This window comes from Mustela lutreola, chromosome X, assembly GCF_030435805.1.
Source record: "Mustela lutreola isolate mMusLut2 chromosome X, mMusLut2.pri, whole genome shotgun sequence".
In the NCBI taxonomy this organism is placed as follows: Eukaryota; Metazoa; Chordata; class Mammalia; order Carnivora; family Mustelidae; genus Mustela; species Mustela lutreola.
Genome location: NC_081308.1, coordinates 63,314,821 through 63,330,072, shown reverse-complemented (window position 1 = coordinate 63,330,072; position 15,252 = coordinate 63,314,821). Strand labels below are relative to the sequence as shown.

The 15,252-nt window shown below is 36.4% G+C and overlaps 1 protein-coding gene and 1 pseudogene across 2 annotated transcripts in view; both read left to right on the top strand.

Annotated features, from left to right (window-relative positions):
* The window catches only part of TEX11 (testis expressed 11), a 318,657-nt gene that overhangs the window by 199,044 nt on the left and 104,361 nt on the right, over positions 1–15,252 (top strand). For both annotated transcript variants that reach the window (XM_059156761.1, XM_059156759.1), the window contains exons 18-20: positions 6,116–6,240; positions 8,938–9,023; positions 12,444–12,500. In XM_059156761.1, coding sequence (XP_059012744.1) covers positions 6,116–6,240; positions 8,938–9,023; positions 12,444–12,500 — 268 coding nt within the window. The remainder of the gene's footprint in view (positions 1–6,115; positions 6,241–8,937; positions 9,024–12,443; positions 12,501–15,252) is intronic.
* On the top strand, positions 1,624–2,736 carry LOC131820891 (heterogeneous nuclear ribonucleoprotein A1-like; annotated as a pseudogene).

Here is a 15,252-nt window from a genome sequence, read left to right as displayed (position 1 = left end):
TCATCCCATTGGTGCTGTGCCTTTTCCATTAAGTTAAGCATAGTTTCCTAGTCGATGTGTCTGTACACTCCTGGATTGTGATTTGGTTACAGATATGCCTGTGCTGTGATATTATTATTCCCATTCAGCTATCAGTGTAGCTGAGAATATCCTGAGGCAGCTGGAGCTCCAGACTGGTTGTCCCTTGTAAAGGGCAGAAGTTGAGAAATGAAGAAGTTTAAATTAATGGATCCAAACAGAATTTAAACTAATCCAATTGAGCAGCTATTGATGAATACCTACTATGTGCAATGGACTCTGCTTTGCACTCCATATAAAAGAAAGATAATTTATTCTTCATTGAAAAATGAATGTTCTACCGGATAGTAAAGTGTTCCTGTATATTAATTAAAGATTAGCAAGTTGGTGTCAGTTCTTTATCAGGGTTTATAATGTAGTCATGTCCATCATCAATGTTTTCATTGGAGACCTCTGAGAATTTGTTTTATTTGATTCATTATGTTGAAAGATTTAAAAAATTTGAAATTTTTACCAATAGAAAAGAAAGGCAAAAAAAGATTTCCTATTAAACCTTTTAACATTCTATTAATTTTTTTTTTACTTTTTAAACATAGCACCAGTTCAGTCTTTTTATTTTTTCCCCATTTATTTGTGACTATTTTTAAAGCCATGTTTATTGATAATATATAGAATAAAACCTACTCTTACTAGGGTATGATTCTATAAGGTTTATTTATATTAATAATTCTGTGAGTTTTCACAAATGTGTACTGTCATGTAACCACCATTACAGTCATGATATAGAACAAAACATTACCTCAAGTTCCTTTATTGTCATTCTTCCAACTAGTTTTTTTTTAAAGATTTTATTTATTTATTTGACAGAGAGAGATCACAAGTAGGCAGAGAGGCAGGCAGAGAGAGAGAGGAGGAAGCAGGCTCCCTGCTGAGCAGAGAGCCCGATGCGGGACTCGATCCCAGGACCCCGAGATCATGACCCGAGCTGAAGGCAGCGGCTCAACCCACTGAGCCACCCAGGCGCCCCCAACTAGTTTTAATCCTGGAAACAGCTGAACTCATTTCTATCTCTGTATTTTTGCCATTTCCAAAATGTCATATAAATGGAGTCATATATTATGAAGCTTTTTGAGCCTTTCTTTCACTTATGATAATGCATTCAAAACTCATTCATACTGTTGTGTTTCCATAGTTTATTCTTTGTTATTGCTGAGTAGTACTCTATAGTATGTGTGTACCACAGTTTGTTTATTCATTCACCATATGAAGTATATTTGGATGGCTTCTGTTTTGGGCAGCTGTGAATAAACGTGCCATAAATATCTGTTTACATATTTCATGTAATAAGATTTAACTTCTCTAGGATAAATATCTAGGAGTTGGATTTTTGGATTGTATGGTAAATACATGTTAGAAACTGCCAAGCTGTTTTCCTAAGTAGCTATACAATCTTACGTTCTGACCCGCTATATACGAGTGCTCCAGGTCATCTGTGTCCTCAACAGCAGTTGGAACTGTCCATTTAAAACTATATGCCCTTTCTGCCCGTGGACGCCACCAAGTAAGCATCGTTAAAGTCTCCCCTCCCACCGCCGTCACGTCTAAGTCAGAGTCTCCCAAAGAGCCTGAATAGCTGCGGAAGCTCTTCATCGGAGGTCTGAGCTTTGAAACAACCAATGAGAGTCTGAGGAGCCATTTTGAGCAATGGGGAACACTTATGGACTGTGTGGTAATGAGAGATCCGAACACCAAGCGCTCCAGAGACTTTGGGTTTGTTACATATGCCACTGTGGAGGAGGTGGATGCAGCCATGAATGCAGGGCCACACAAGGTGGATGAAAGAGTTGTGGAACCAAAGAGGGCTGTCTCAAGAGAAGATTCTCAAAGACCTGGTGCCCACTTAACTGTGAAAAAGATTTTTGTTGGTGGCATTAAAGAAGACAATGAAGAACATCATCTAAGAGATTATTTCGAACAGTATGGGAAAATCGAAGTGATTGAGATCATGACTGACTGAGGCAGTGGCAAAAAGAGGGGTTTTGCTTTTGTAGCATTTGATGACCATGATTCTGTAGACAAGATTGTCATTCAAAAATACCATACTGTGAATGGCCACACCTGTGAAGTAATGAAAGCGCTCTCTAAGCAAGAGATGTTTAATGCTTCATCCAGCCAAAGAGGTCGAAGTGGTTCTGGAAACTTTGGTGGTGGTCGTGGAGGTGGTTTTGGTGGGAATGACAACTTTGGTCGCGGAGGAAACTTCAGTGGTCGAGGTGGCTTTAGTGGCAGTCGAGGTGGTGGTGGTGGATATGGTGGCAGTGGGGATGGCTATAACGGATTTGGTAATGATGGAAGCAACTTTGGAGGTGGCGGAAGCTATGATTTTGGCAATTATAACAATCAATCCTCAAATTTTGGACCCATGAAAGGAGGCAATTTTGGAGGCAGAAGCTCTGGCCCTTATGGTGGTGGAGGCCAATACTTCGCCAAACCATGAAACCAAGGTGGCTATGGTGGTTCCAGCAGCAGCAGCTATGGCAGTGGCAGAAGGTTTTAATTACTGCCAGGAAACAAAGCTTAGCAGGAGAGGAGAGCCAGAGAAGTGACAGAGAAGCTACAGGTTACAACAGATTTGTGGACTCAGCCAAGCACAGTGGTGGCAGGGCCTAGCTTCTACAAAGAAGACATGTTTTAGACAATACTCATGTGTATGGGCAAAAAAACTTGACTATTTGTGACTAATTGTATAACAGGTTATTTTAGTTTATGTTCTGTGGAAAGTGTTAAGCATTCCAAGAAAGGGTTTTAAAGTAGATTTTTTTTTTGCACCCATGCTGTTGATTGCTAAATGTAATAGTCTGATCATGACGCTGAATAAATGTGTCTTTTTAAAAAACAAAACAAAAACTATATGCCATGCTAATAGTTGGTAGTATTACCTTATTGTGGTTTTAACTAGCATTTCTGTAATATCTGATATTTGATACCCATGTATCTTCTTTGACAGTGTTTGTATAAATCTTCTGTCCAGTTTTCTACAGAGAACTTTGTTTACTTTTTAAAAATTCATCTCTATATGTTTTATTCATCTCCTGTCATAGTGGCTAGAACATAGGGAAGAAATATAATTTACATGCTAAGATAGACGGCGCTTCATTTTCTTATTGAATTTTGAAAGTTCTGTATTTATTATACATTCGAATTATTGAATATGTGTTTTACAAGTTGTTTTTTTTTAAACATTTTATTTATTTATTTGACAGACAGAGATGACAAGTACGCAGAGAGGCAGGCAGAGAGAGAGAGAGAGGGAAGCAGGCTCCCTGCTGAGCGGAGAGCCTAATGGGGGGCTCGATCCCAGGACCCTGAGATCATGACCTGAGCCGAAGGCAGCGGCTTAACCCACTGAGCCACCCAGATGCCCCTACAAGTTTTTTCTTTTTATTTTCTTATCAGTGTCTCTCATGAGACATTTGACAGTCTAATTTGTCTTTTTTCCTCGTTGGTATTATGGGTAAGAAAAGCTTTACCTAATCTAAGGTCACAAAATTTTTTTTTCCTGTGTTTTCTTCACGAAATATTATAGGTTTAAATGTATGGCTCGTTCTGTGATCGATTTTGTATATTAATTCTGCTATTTAATTTAAGGTATGAACTGACATTCATTTTTTTTTTTTTTGCACATAGCTATCTAATCATTCCAGCGTTATTCTTTTCAGCATTATTTATTTAAAAACTATTTTTTTCAACTGAATTACCTTTGCACATTTATTGAAAATCAGTTGTGTGTGTGGGTCTCTTTCTGGATTCTTCATTCTGTTCTATTGATCTATTAATCTGTCTTTATACCACTTACATACTCTCTTAATTAGTTTAGCTATATAATAAACTTGAAATCATATAGTCAAAGATCATAATTTTATATAACTTGAATCCTTTTAAATATGTGAAGGCTTTTTCTATGCCCCATAATATTGTCTTTATTTGTAAGTGTTCTATATGCACCTGAGAAAAATGTATATTTTACTGGCGTTTGAGTGTCCTGTAAATGTTATTCAGGTCAGGTTGATTAATTGTGTAAACTGTACTACATCCTTGCTGATTTACTACTTGTTCTGTCCATTACTAAGAGAAGGTACTGAAATCTCAGACTGTAATTGTGGATTTGTTAATTTTTCCTTGCAGTTCTTTAAGTTTTTGCTCCTTGTTGTGTTTTGAAATTTTGTTATAAGGTGCATAAACATTTAAGATTGTTATATTCTCACAATGAATTAATTCCTTTATCATCATGAAATAACCTTGTTATGTAATATTTGTTGCTCTGAAATCCATTTTGTCTGATGGATTACCTTTAACATAGTATATATTATCCCATGCGTTTTCTTTTCCCTAATCTTGTCTTTATATTTTAAGTGTGTTTCTTGTAGGTAGCATATAACTGAAAGTTGATTTCTTTTATTCAGTGTAACTATCTGCCTTTTACTTGGGTCATCTAGACCATTTATCTTTAACATGATTATTGATGTGGCTAGGTTTAAATTTAGCACCTTTTTATTTGTCTTCTGTTTGTCTCATCTCTTCATTGTCACCATTTTTCTTTTTATCTACTTTCTTTTGGATTGAGTATTTTTTTTTATTTTTTATTTTTTATAAACATATATTTTTATCCCCAGAGGTACAGGTCTGTGAATCACCAGGTTTACACACTTCACAGCACTCACCAAAGCACACACCCTCCCCAATGTCCATAATCCCACCCCGTTCTCCCAAACCCCCTCCCCCCAGCAACCCTCAGTTTGTTTTGTGAGATTAAGAGTCACTTATGGTTTGTCTCCCTCCCAATTCCATCTTGTTTCATTGATTCTTCTTCTACCCACTTAAGCCCCCATGTTGCATCACCACTTCCTCATATCAGGGAGATCATATGATAGTTGTCTTTCTCTGCTTGACTTATTTCGCTAAGCATGATACGCTCTAGTTCCATCCATGTTGTCGCAAATGGCAAGATTTCATTTCTTTTGATGGCTGCATAGTATTCCATTGTGTATATATACCACATCTTCTTGATCCATTCATCTGTTGATGGACATCTAGGTTCTTTCCATAGTTTGGCTATTGTGGACATTGCTGCTATAAACATTCGGGTGCACGTGTCCTTTTGGATCACTACGTTTGTGTCTTTAGGGTAAATACCCAGTAGTGCAATTGCTGGGTCATAGGGAAGTTCTATTTTCAACATTTTGAGGAACCTCCATGCTGTTTTCCAGAGTGGCTGCACCAGCTTGCATTCCCACCAACAGTGTAGGAGGGTTCCCCTTTCTCCGCATCCTCGCCAGCATCTGTCATTTCCTGACTTGTTGATTTTAGCCATTTTGACTGGTGTGAGGTGATATCTCATTGTGGTTTTGATTTGTATTTCCCTGATGCCGAGTGATATGGAGCACTTTTTCATGTGTCTGTTGGCCATCTGGGTGGATTGAGTATTTTTTATGATTATATTTATCTCACCTTTTGGCTTATTAGCTCTATTTTTTTCTTATTTTAATTGTTAACTTAAGTTCTATAGTGTATACATTTAACTTATTGTAGTCTGTCTTTAAGATACATAATGGAATGTAATGCCACCATTCATCTTTAAGTTTCATTCCATTTTAGATTCCCTTTTATGAATGTACCACAATGTATTTAGCCCATCGATTATTGATGGAGTTTAGGTTGGTTCTATACTGTACTCTTAAAAAATTGCTGGGTAAACATATTTGTATGTTTTTGTTCTCTTTTGCAAGTATATCCATGGGATAAATTCACAGAGGTGAATTGCTCAGTTGGGCACTTTTTTGACATTCAAGTCCTCCTTGACTGTTTAGCAATTTAGATGACTTTATGAAAATTAACTAATATTTTAAAGATACTAGTGCTCTTTGAACACTGCATCAAACTAATAATATACTGTATGTTGGCTAATTGAACTTAATAAAAGAAAAGATATCGATGCCCTTAAAATGAGTTCCAAAATCACTGTGGTAAAATTAATCATATATAACTTTTATCTTTGATAAGAGTATCTCATTTTTTAAATTGTTTCCTTCTTTTTCAGCTTTGCGGGCAATTACCACATTAGAGAAGTTATTAATACCTGAAGTTCCAGAGGAGAATGAGCTACTTCTAGATAGAGAGTCACCTGTCATGCTTCTCAGTTTAGCTGCCCAGTTTGCTCTAGAGGTAATTCTTATGTATTTATCCACAAGATTTTTACCTCTTTTTTCCATTTTGAGAGACAATTAATGGAACTCTTTAGAGGAGTTTGCTACAAAGAAAAGAAACTGGCCAGAAGTTGGTGGAAGAAGTAGGATCAGAGGTTTGTTGGTTTATTTGAGATGGGATGAATGAGAGTGCTTATCTGCTGATGGAAATGACCTAGTAAGAGAATAAAAAGTTGGCAATGTGTGTGAGAGAGAAAAGAGAATTATTAGAGCGATGTCCTTAAATAGGTAAGAGGTGATGGACACAAGTGTATAAATTCTGGGACTGGCTTTAGGAAAGAAAATGGATAGTTATCTATGATAGCAGTTGAGAAGTTAAGAGTATGTGGTGTAGTTCCTGGTATATGAATAAATGTGGTAGTGGGAATCTGGAAGGCTTTTTTTCCTGACAGCTTCAGTTTTTTCAACAAAGTAGGAAACAAGGTCATCACCAGAAGTGAGAATGGAAGAGGAGATGTTGGGGAGTTTGAGAAGATGGGTAAGGTATAAACTAATGATGCAGGAAAGCAAGAAAGTGAATGACATGCTAGTGTGGGATGCTTGCCCAGTAAGTATTTGATGAAGTTTTAAAATAAAAGAAATAGTTGTACAGGTTTTTATCCAGCCACTTTTAGCTGCATGGATATAGGCACAAAAGTGAGTAGAAAGTTGGATTTAACCAGGTTCATGGTTTTGCCAGATGAATAAAATGAAGCAAAGGAGTAGTAGTAGGAAAATCAGAAAAAAGGAAGTGATTATTGTTAATCCCCATGGAATTTAAACTGGTCATGGAGGAGGATATCAAAGGGATGAGGGACGTGAAAAATTCATAGCATGAATGAATTGGAGGTCTAAGTGCAGTTGAAGGATTGCTGGGGTAACAGAAGGGAGTGAATTAGAAAGGTGGTCAGAGAGTGGAATACATGAAACAGAGCAGGGTGCAGGACCAGGGTGAGGAAGTGAGGCACTTAAGGAAGTACCCACTTTCTGAGTCATGCAAGTGCAGAGTTGGTTCTTGTGTGACCCTAAGTGTGAGTGCCTTCTTAAATTTTATACCTTAAGAGCCCCACTTACATCACTTAGGTTACCCTAGTCCCAGCCCTGACTGGGAGTATGGTAGGTTTGCAACCACTAGTTATGACAGAGTCCAACACAGAGATCAGTAGAACAGAATAGAAAACCCAGAAATACACACATAATTATATGGTCAATTAATTTTCAACAAAGGAGGAGAGAATATGCAATCGGAAAAAGAGAGTCTGTTTAGCATTTGCTAAACCACCATTTGGTGCTGGGGGAAACTGGACACTTACATGCAAAAGAATGAAACTGAATCACTTTTTTACACCATACACAAAAATAAACTCAAAATGGATTAAAGACCAAAATGTGAGACTTGAACTCATAAAAATCCTAGAAGAGACCACAGGCAGTAATTTCTCTGACATCAGCCATAGCAGCAGTTTTCTAGATATGTCTCCTGAGGCAAGGGAAATAATAATAAACTATTGTGACTACATCAAAATAAAAAGCTTCTCCACAGTGAAGGAAATAATCAACAAACATAAAAGAATGTACTGAATAGAAGAAGATATTTGCAAATGAAATAGCCAATAAATGGGCAGTATCAAAAATATATAAAGAACCAACACAACTTCAACACCCCCCCCCAAAAAATAATCCAGTTTAAAAATAGGCAGAAGACATGAACAGACATTTCTTCAAAGAAAACTTAGAGACGGCCAACAAATTCATGAGAAGACAATAGTAATGAAAGGGTACAGTCAATAACTGTGTTAGTTAACAGCTAAGATAGAGTAGAAATCAAGGAACTAAGAGACTAGAATATTAGGAGGATCATCTATCTATATACTGAAAGTGCCAAAAACTAAGACAGGAGTAGTTTTTTGAGAAAATAACTGTGCAGTAGATAAGTCATCAAGAAATGGGAAGAAATGGCCAGAAAGCTGGTAGGTCAGCACAATGAATTGGTGGGTGATATAGTCTGATTGCAGGAAATTCAAAGCTAGGGATTTGGGGGTTGGGAAAGGGAGAATAATTTTTAAAACAGCAATGAAGAGCAAAAACACTGCCTACTCCATCTCCAGTTCTATGAGTAGAAGGGAAATGAGAGAAAAATCACCACTACTTCAGAGGGCTTCTTTGGAAGCAGTATCCTTGGTGGGATCTAGATTTCCATTACAGAAAGAATGTTAAGGGAACTTTCAGGGAAGGGGTTGCTCACAGAGAAGATTTTGATGATAACAAATGAACTTCAGAAAGCATATGTGGAAAGGTTGGGGGAGTTGGGGAGAAATGCAAAAAGAGGGGTTTATAGAGCTTTATGGGGATTCAGGTACTAGAAATGAAGGTCTGGGGTTCTTTTGGTTACTGCCAATGAACAGGGATAAAGATCACAATAAGATTAGTCTTAGTGGGTTCATGGCAGTGTTGGCCAGTCTAAATATTTATGGTAGGGAGGAGTGGATTTCTGAGGCCAATATGAACCTGTTCTGTTTTTGTCAATGAGTTGTTTCTTCATTCTATCATCTTGCATTGGCTCTTTCGATAATATAAAATGAACAAGTTCAGATTTTTTTCTTGTCCTTAGGGGACAGGAATACAGGTAACATTTTGTAAGTACCACTTTGAGTTGTAATTTATTTGTCGTTTTTAGAATGGACAACAAATTGTGGCAGGAAAAGCTTTGGAATATTTAGCTCGATATTCAGAAGACCCGCAACAAGTCCTTACAGCTTTAAAGTAAGTGATTCATATCCTGTAGATGTGAAAGAATTTCCTGTTACTCTGGGTCTATAAACTTTGTCAAAATAGTACTGATATGATGTGATCAGGCCTACTATACCAACTATTATTTTAAATTTTTTCCAAGCTTTTTTGAGATACAATTGACATATAACATATAAATTTAAGGTGTATAACCTGATGACTTGAAACATGCATATATTATGAAATGATTGGCACAACAAAATTAGTCGACATATTTAGCACCTCATGAAATTACAGTTTCTTTGTGTGTGGTAAGAACATTTAAGATTTAGTTTCTTCCCAGCTTTCAAATATATAATACAGTCTTATTAACTATAGTCACCATGCTCTACATTAGATCCCCAACTTATACATCTTACAATATGAAGTTTATACCCTTTAACCAACATTTCCCCACTTCTTCCATACCCAGCTCCTAGCAAACACCATTCTACTCTGTTTCTGTGTTTTTCACTTTTTTAAAAAAAGATTCATCACATAAGTGAGATAGTATAGTATTTGTCTTTCTTTGTCTTTTCACTTAGTACAAGGCTCTCAAAGTCCATCCATGTTGTCACAAAAGGCAGGATTTCCTTCTTTTCAGTGGCTAAATAATATTCCTGTGGGGGTGGGGTACCTGGGTGGCTCATTCAGTTAAGTGCCTGACTCTTGATTTGGGCTCAGGTCATGATCTCAGGGTCATGAGATCAAGACCCACATCAGGCCCTGTGCTGGGTGTGGAGTCTGCTTGAGACTCTCTTCTCTCCCTCTACTCCTCCCTGCACTCACACTCTCTCTCTCTCTCTCTCAAATAAATAAATTTTAAAAAGATACTCCTTTGTGGGGTGCCTGGGTGGCTCGGTCATTAAGCGGCTGCCTTCGGCTCAGGTCATGATCCCAGGGTCCTGGGATCGAGCCCCACATCGGGCTCCCTGCTTGGCGGGAAGCCTGCTTCTCCCTCTCCCACTCCCCTTGCTTCTGTTCCCTCTCTCACTGTGTCTCTGTCAGTCAATTAAATAAATAAAAATCTTTAAAAAATATTCGTGTGTGTGTGTGTACATATCACATTTTTCTTTAGCTATTCATCTCTCAGTGGATACTTAGGTTGTTTCCATGTCTTGGCTATTATGAATAATGCTGCAGTGAACATGAGGGTTCAGGTAGCTTTTTGAGATAGTGATTTCTTTCCTTTGGATCTATACCCAAAAGTGGGATTGCTGGATCATATGGTAGTTCTGTTTTTAATTTTTGAGGAACCTCCATACTATTTTCTAATGTACCAATTTCTGTTTCTACCAAGGATTTCAAAGGTTTTCCTCTTTTCCACATCCTCACCAAAACTTATCTGTCTTTTTGATACTGGCCATTCTAACAGGTGTAAGGTGATGCCTCTTTGTGGTCTTGATTTACATTTCCCTGATGATTAGTGATGTTCAGCATCTGAAAAGATGTATTTGTTGACCATGCATGTCTTCTTTGGAAAAATATCTATTCAAGTCCTTTGGCCATTTTTAAATCAGATTATTTCTATTTTGTTTTATTTATTTCTATTTGTTTTCTGAGCTGTATATGCTCCTTATTTGTTTTGTATAGTAACCCCTTATCAGATACATGGTTTGTATTTTCTCCTATTCTGTAGGTTTTTTCATTTTGTTTCACTTGCTATACAGAAGCTTTGTGGTTTGATGCCGTCCCACTTGCCCACTTTTGCTTGTGCTTTGGGTGTCCTGTCCAAAAAGTCACTGTCAAAGAGCTTTTCCTCTATGATTTCTTTCAGGGGGTTTACTGGTTTCAGGTCTTAAGTGTTTAATCCATTTCAAGTTGATTTTTGTGAGTAGTGAAAGGTGGTGGCCCCATTTCTTTTTTTTTGCATGTGAATATCCAGTTTTACCAACAACATTTATTGAAAAGACTGTCTTTCCCCCCATTGAATATTCTTGGCTCTCTTCTCAAATATTAGTTAACATGGTCTATACATGGTTTATACGTGGGTTTATTTCTAGGCTCTCTATTCTGTTCTTTTTGTGTGCTGGCACCATGCTATTTTGATTCCTATAGCTTTGTAGTATAGTTTGAAACCAGGAAGTGTGATGTCTCCAGCTTTTTTATACTTCTTTCTCAAGGTTGCTTTAGCTGTTCAGGGTATTTTGTGTTTCCATATGAATTTTAGGATTTTTTTTTTCTATTTCTGTGAAAAATGTCTCTGGAAATTTGATAGGGATGCTTAAAGTTAAAAAAAAAAAAAAAGATATCAGTTGGGAGTGCCAATCAGTTAATCTGCTTTTGGCTCAGGTCATGATCTCAGGGTCCTGGAATCAAACTCCTCTTTGGGCTCCCTGGTCAGCAGGGAGTCTGTTTCTCCCTCTCCTTCTGTCCCTCCCCACTGCTCTACACGTACGCATGCACTCTCAAATAATCTTTTAAAAAAAAGACATCAGTTGAATTTGATTTTTCCCCCTTTTCTCTTTCTGTGAGGGAAAATGGTTTATCAAAAGGGAACTTTTACATACAGTAGTAAGATAGAGGATGAGGTTAGGGCATGATAGCTTCTAATGTAACTGAGAATATGTCATTGGCAAAGTCAGAAACCAGAAGGGTTCTATAGTGGTTTTCCTATTGGTCAACTACATTTTTTTTAAAGATTTTATTTATTTGTCAGAGAGAGAGAGGGAGAGCGAGCAAGCACAGACAGAGTGGCAGGCAGAGGCAGAGGGAGAAGCAGGCTCCCTGCCGAGCAAGGAGCCCGATGTGGGACTCGATCCCACAACGCTGGGATCATGACCTGAGCCAAAGGCAGCTGCTTAACCAACTGAGCCACCCAGGCATCCCTGGTCAACTACATTTGAAAAGGAATGGAGTCACAGAAATAACTATCAGAGGAGTCTTGAGTTACTTACATTCCTTCAGTCAGTTAAGTATCTAAAATCATTCAGGATAGATGGTATTTTAAAGAAGATTTTTAACGTTTAAAACTTTATAAGCTACCTTATTTTGTTAGTTCATCATGCTGTCAGGTCCCCTTGAAAGAATAGTCGTTCTAGTTTACATGGTACCCAAAGGCCAGCTCCAGGCTCCTTAAGAAACATTAAGATTTGTATTTCATATCTGATGTTCTAGCAGGTGATTTGGAGCAGTGATATATAAACAGTGGAACTATTTAAGAATTTGTCATAAACAGAACTTTTGCTTTTAAATGGTTTTCTTAAATTACTCTCCCCAACTTACAAAATTTGCATGTTTTCATTACAATCATTAAAACAATACAAAGATCTGTAAGTAAAATAAAATTAGTCTCCTCCTTACCCTCTCTTTTCTCACTTCTGCCTCCTGGGGTAATCAAGATTAATAAGGTGGTAAATACTCTTTCACATGGTTTTTCCTAAGCATCAGTTTTTGTATTACTTTACCATACAGGTGTTTGTTTCGTCTAGTTCTCCCAAGAGTTTCTCAGATGCCAGAATCTGAAAGCAAGTAAGTTATTTCAACAGAAATTATTCCATTAGAATAATTATTATTAGAATAATAATAATGATTCCATTAGAATAATTATATGTAACTTCTAATATAAACCTTATGTTGAGAGATGTCCAGTATAGTAAGATCAATATAGGCTCTGGGGCCAGTCTTTCTGGGTTCATATCCTGGCTCTACCTCTTACTGGATGTGTAACCTGGGCTTTTATTTCCCCATCTGTAAAACGAGAATAGAATAGTACCTACCTTACAGGGTTGCTGTGATGACTCAATGAGTAAATACGTGAAAACACTTAGAAGAGTGCCAAGCACTTACTAAGCCCTCAGTAATGTTAGGTATGATTTACTATTGTATTGCATCTATTTCCCCCTTTCTTAACATGAGACATATATAGTTATATTTCTTACTTTGCCACAGAAACATATAACCTGGTCAGCTCACTGATTGTGAATCTGTATCAGCTCAGCCAGGAGTACTCAAATATCTTTCTGCTCAGAGTTTCTATGGCATAAGACATCAAGAACTTAACACTTGGTGGAAGAATTAGGTCACCAGTTTCTAATTCACAAAATTCACTACCTCCTAATGATTTGAAAGAAAACTCTATTGCAGGTCTTGTTTAGGGATAAGTTTCAGAGAAGTAATTGCTCATCTCTGTATTCTCTATTTAGATAGAAACTGTATAATAGTGTATCTCTTATTTTGCTTTTGCTTTATATATAATTTGTACCCAGAGGCAATACATTTCTTCAGCTAAATTCTTTGGGAAATAATCTGTGACCAAGATAATATTGGACTGATGAATTAACTTTTTTCATGACACAAATTTTACCCAAGCATAAATTTTGCCTCTTCTTAGCAAACTCTATGACTATATTAGAAGGGAATACAAAAAACTAAAAAAAGATATTGAAAAAATCTTCAATCTTAATAATGGCCAAATATTTGATGATATTAAGACATTAATTTTTAGACATATGATAGTGTGGTTATGTTTTGTTAAAGAATCTTTCTCTTTTAGTGATACATCCTAAAATATTTATGGATGAAATGATAGGAAGTCTGTAATTGGCTTCAAAATAATAGGAAAGGGAAAGGAATGGGTGGAGGTAGAATTGAAACAAGATTGATGATGAGTTTAATAATTACTGAAGCTGGGTAATGGGTACATGTGGATGCACTTGTCAGTTAACATAGAAACATCTTGGAAATTTTCCACAATAAAAAGTTTTAAAATACATTGATATTGTAATAGACTGATGGCATCTACAGTTGTGGTGAACATGGCATAATGTGTAGACCTGTCTAGTCACGGTGTTGTATACCTGAAACTAGTGTTACATTATGTGTCAACTATACTGCAATTTTCAAAACTTTAAAAAGTCATTTAAAATTTTTAAAAAAGAAAAGAAACTCAGAAATCAAACATAGCTAGTAGATTATAAGATTTCTTTGAGGACTAGGACTATTTATATTTATATTGTATCTCTGAAACCTAGGACAGTTCTGACATATAATAGTCACTCAGTTTATTTAAGTAGCTGAGTATCAATTAGTTATTTACAAGAAGACTTTTAGTACTGGTCTTAAGTGCTTCATATTCTATGTAATTGTGACATATAGTCAAACCTTATTCATTAAAACCAATTTGGAAATGGGGAAAGGAATCCTGTTTAAATTAATGGTAAACTTAAATTACAGAATAGTTTAAAAATAGATCTTTATTAATTTATAATAAATATAGTCATAAAGAACATCTGCTAGCAGTGTTTTCAGAGAACAGTCAGAACCTTATTTAACAAAGATTATTTAAAAAAAAATAAAAGCCCATTCAGTGGAAGAGTCTGAGAATTGAGTTCCAGTTTCAGTTATTTCACTAACTCCAGTTCATCTTAGACAACAACTTATTTTAACTTACCTAAGCTTTATTTTTTTTCATCTGTTAAATAAAAAAGCTAGACTGGGTAATTTTTAAAGTTCCTTTCTCTTCTAAAAAACTGATGGTTTTCATTTAGCAGTATCTACCTAAGTGTTATAACAACTCCCGTGCTAAAATTTTTTAAAGCAGTTTGGCTTTTAAATAGACTATATATACATCCCTATCCAGGTCCTCATTCTTATTTTATACTATGTATTTACGTTAATGGACCCTTATTTATTTTATAGTCACTGAATTAAATAAGTGAGGATGTCAACTTTAGATCAGCTGAAACTCACATCAGTGAAGTTTACTTTAAGAAGTTATTTTAAGTAAACCAGACTTCTAATATTTATGTATGAGAATGCTCTACTTTTCCTGAAGCATGGTCTTTATTATGTAATACTAGAGCTCCTCATGATAATTCCAGTCTAATAGTATACTCTACTTCCTCTTAACTTCCTTAGTTGAGCTTGCCAGTACTTCCATATTCATTCCTTTGTTCAGTAAAGTGACATGTTTTCCTCCATTAAAATTTATATACCCCCTAAGGAAATTTGACAAAGGGTCAAGAGACCTGTGTAGTAGTCCTGGAATTGTCATTAATTACATGATATTAGACACATCATCCTCCATTTCCAGATCTGTTTCCTCATCTATAAAATGAAGAGTCTGGACTGGATAAGTGGTTTTTGAAATATATTTCAGAACCCTGGAAATTCTGTGGCACTGCCTCAGGGACTTCCAGGAAAATGAGGCTCTAGGCCTCTACCCACCACTGGTTCCAAAGAGTAGTAAACTTACATCTTTTCTTGTATATTAGATTTTCAT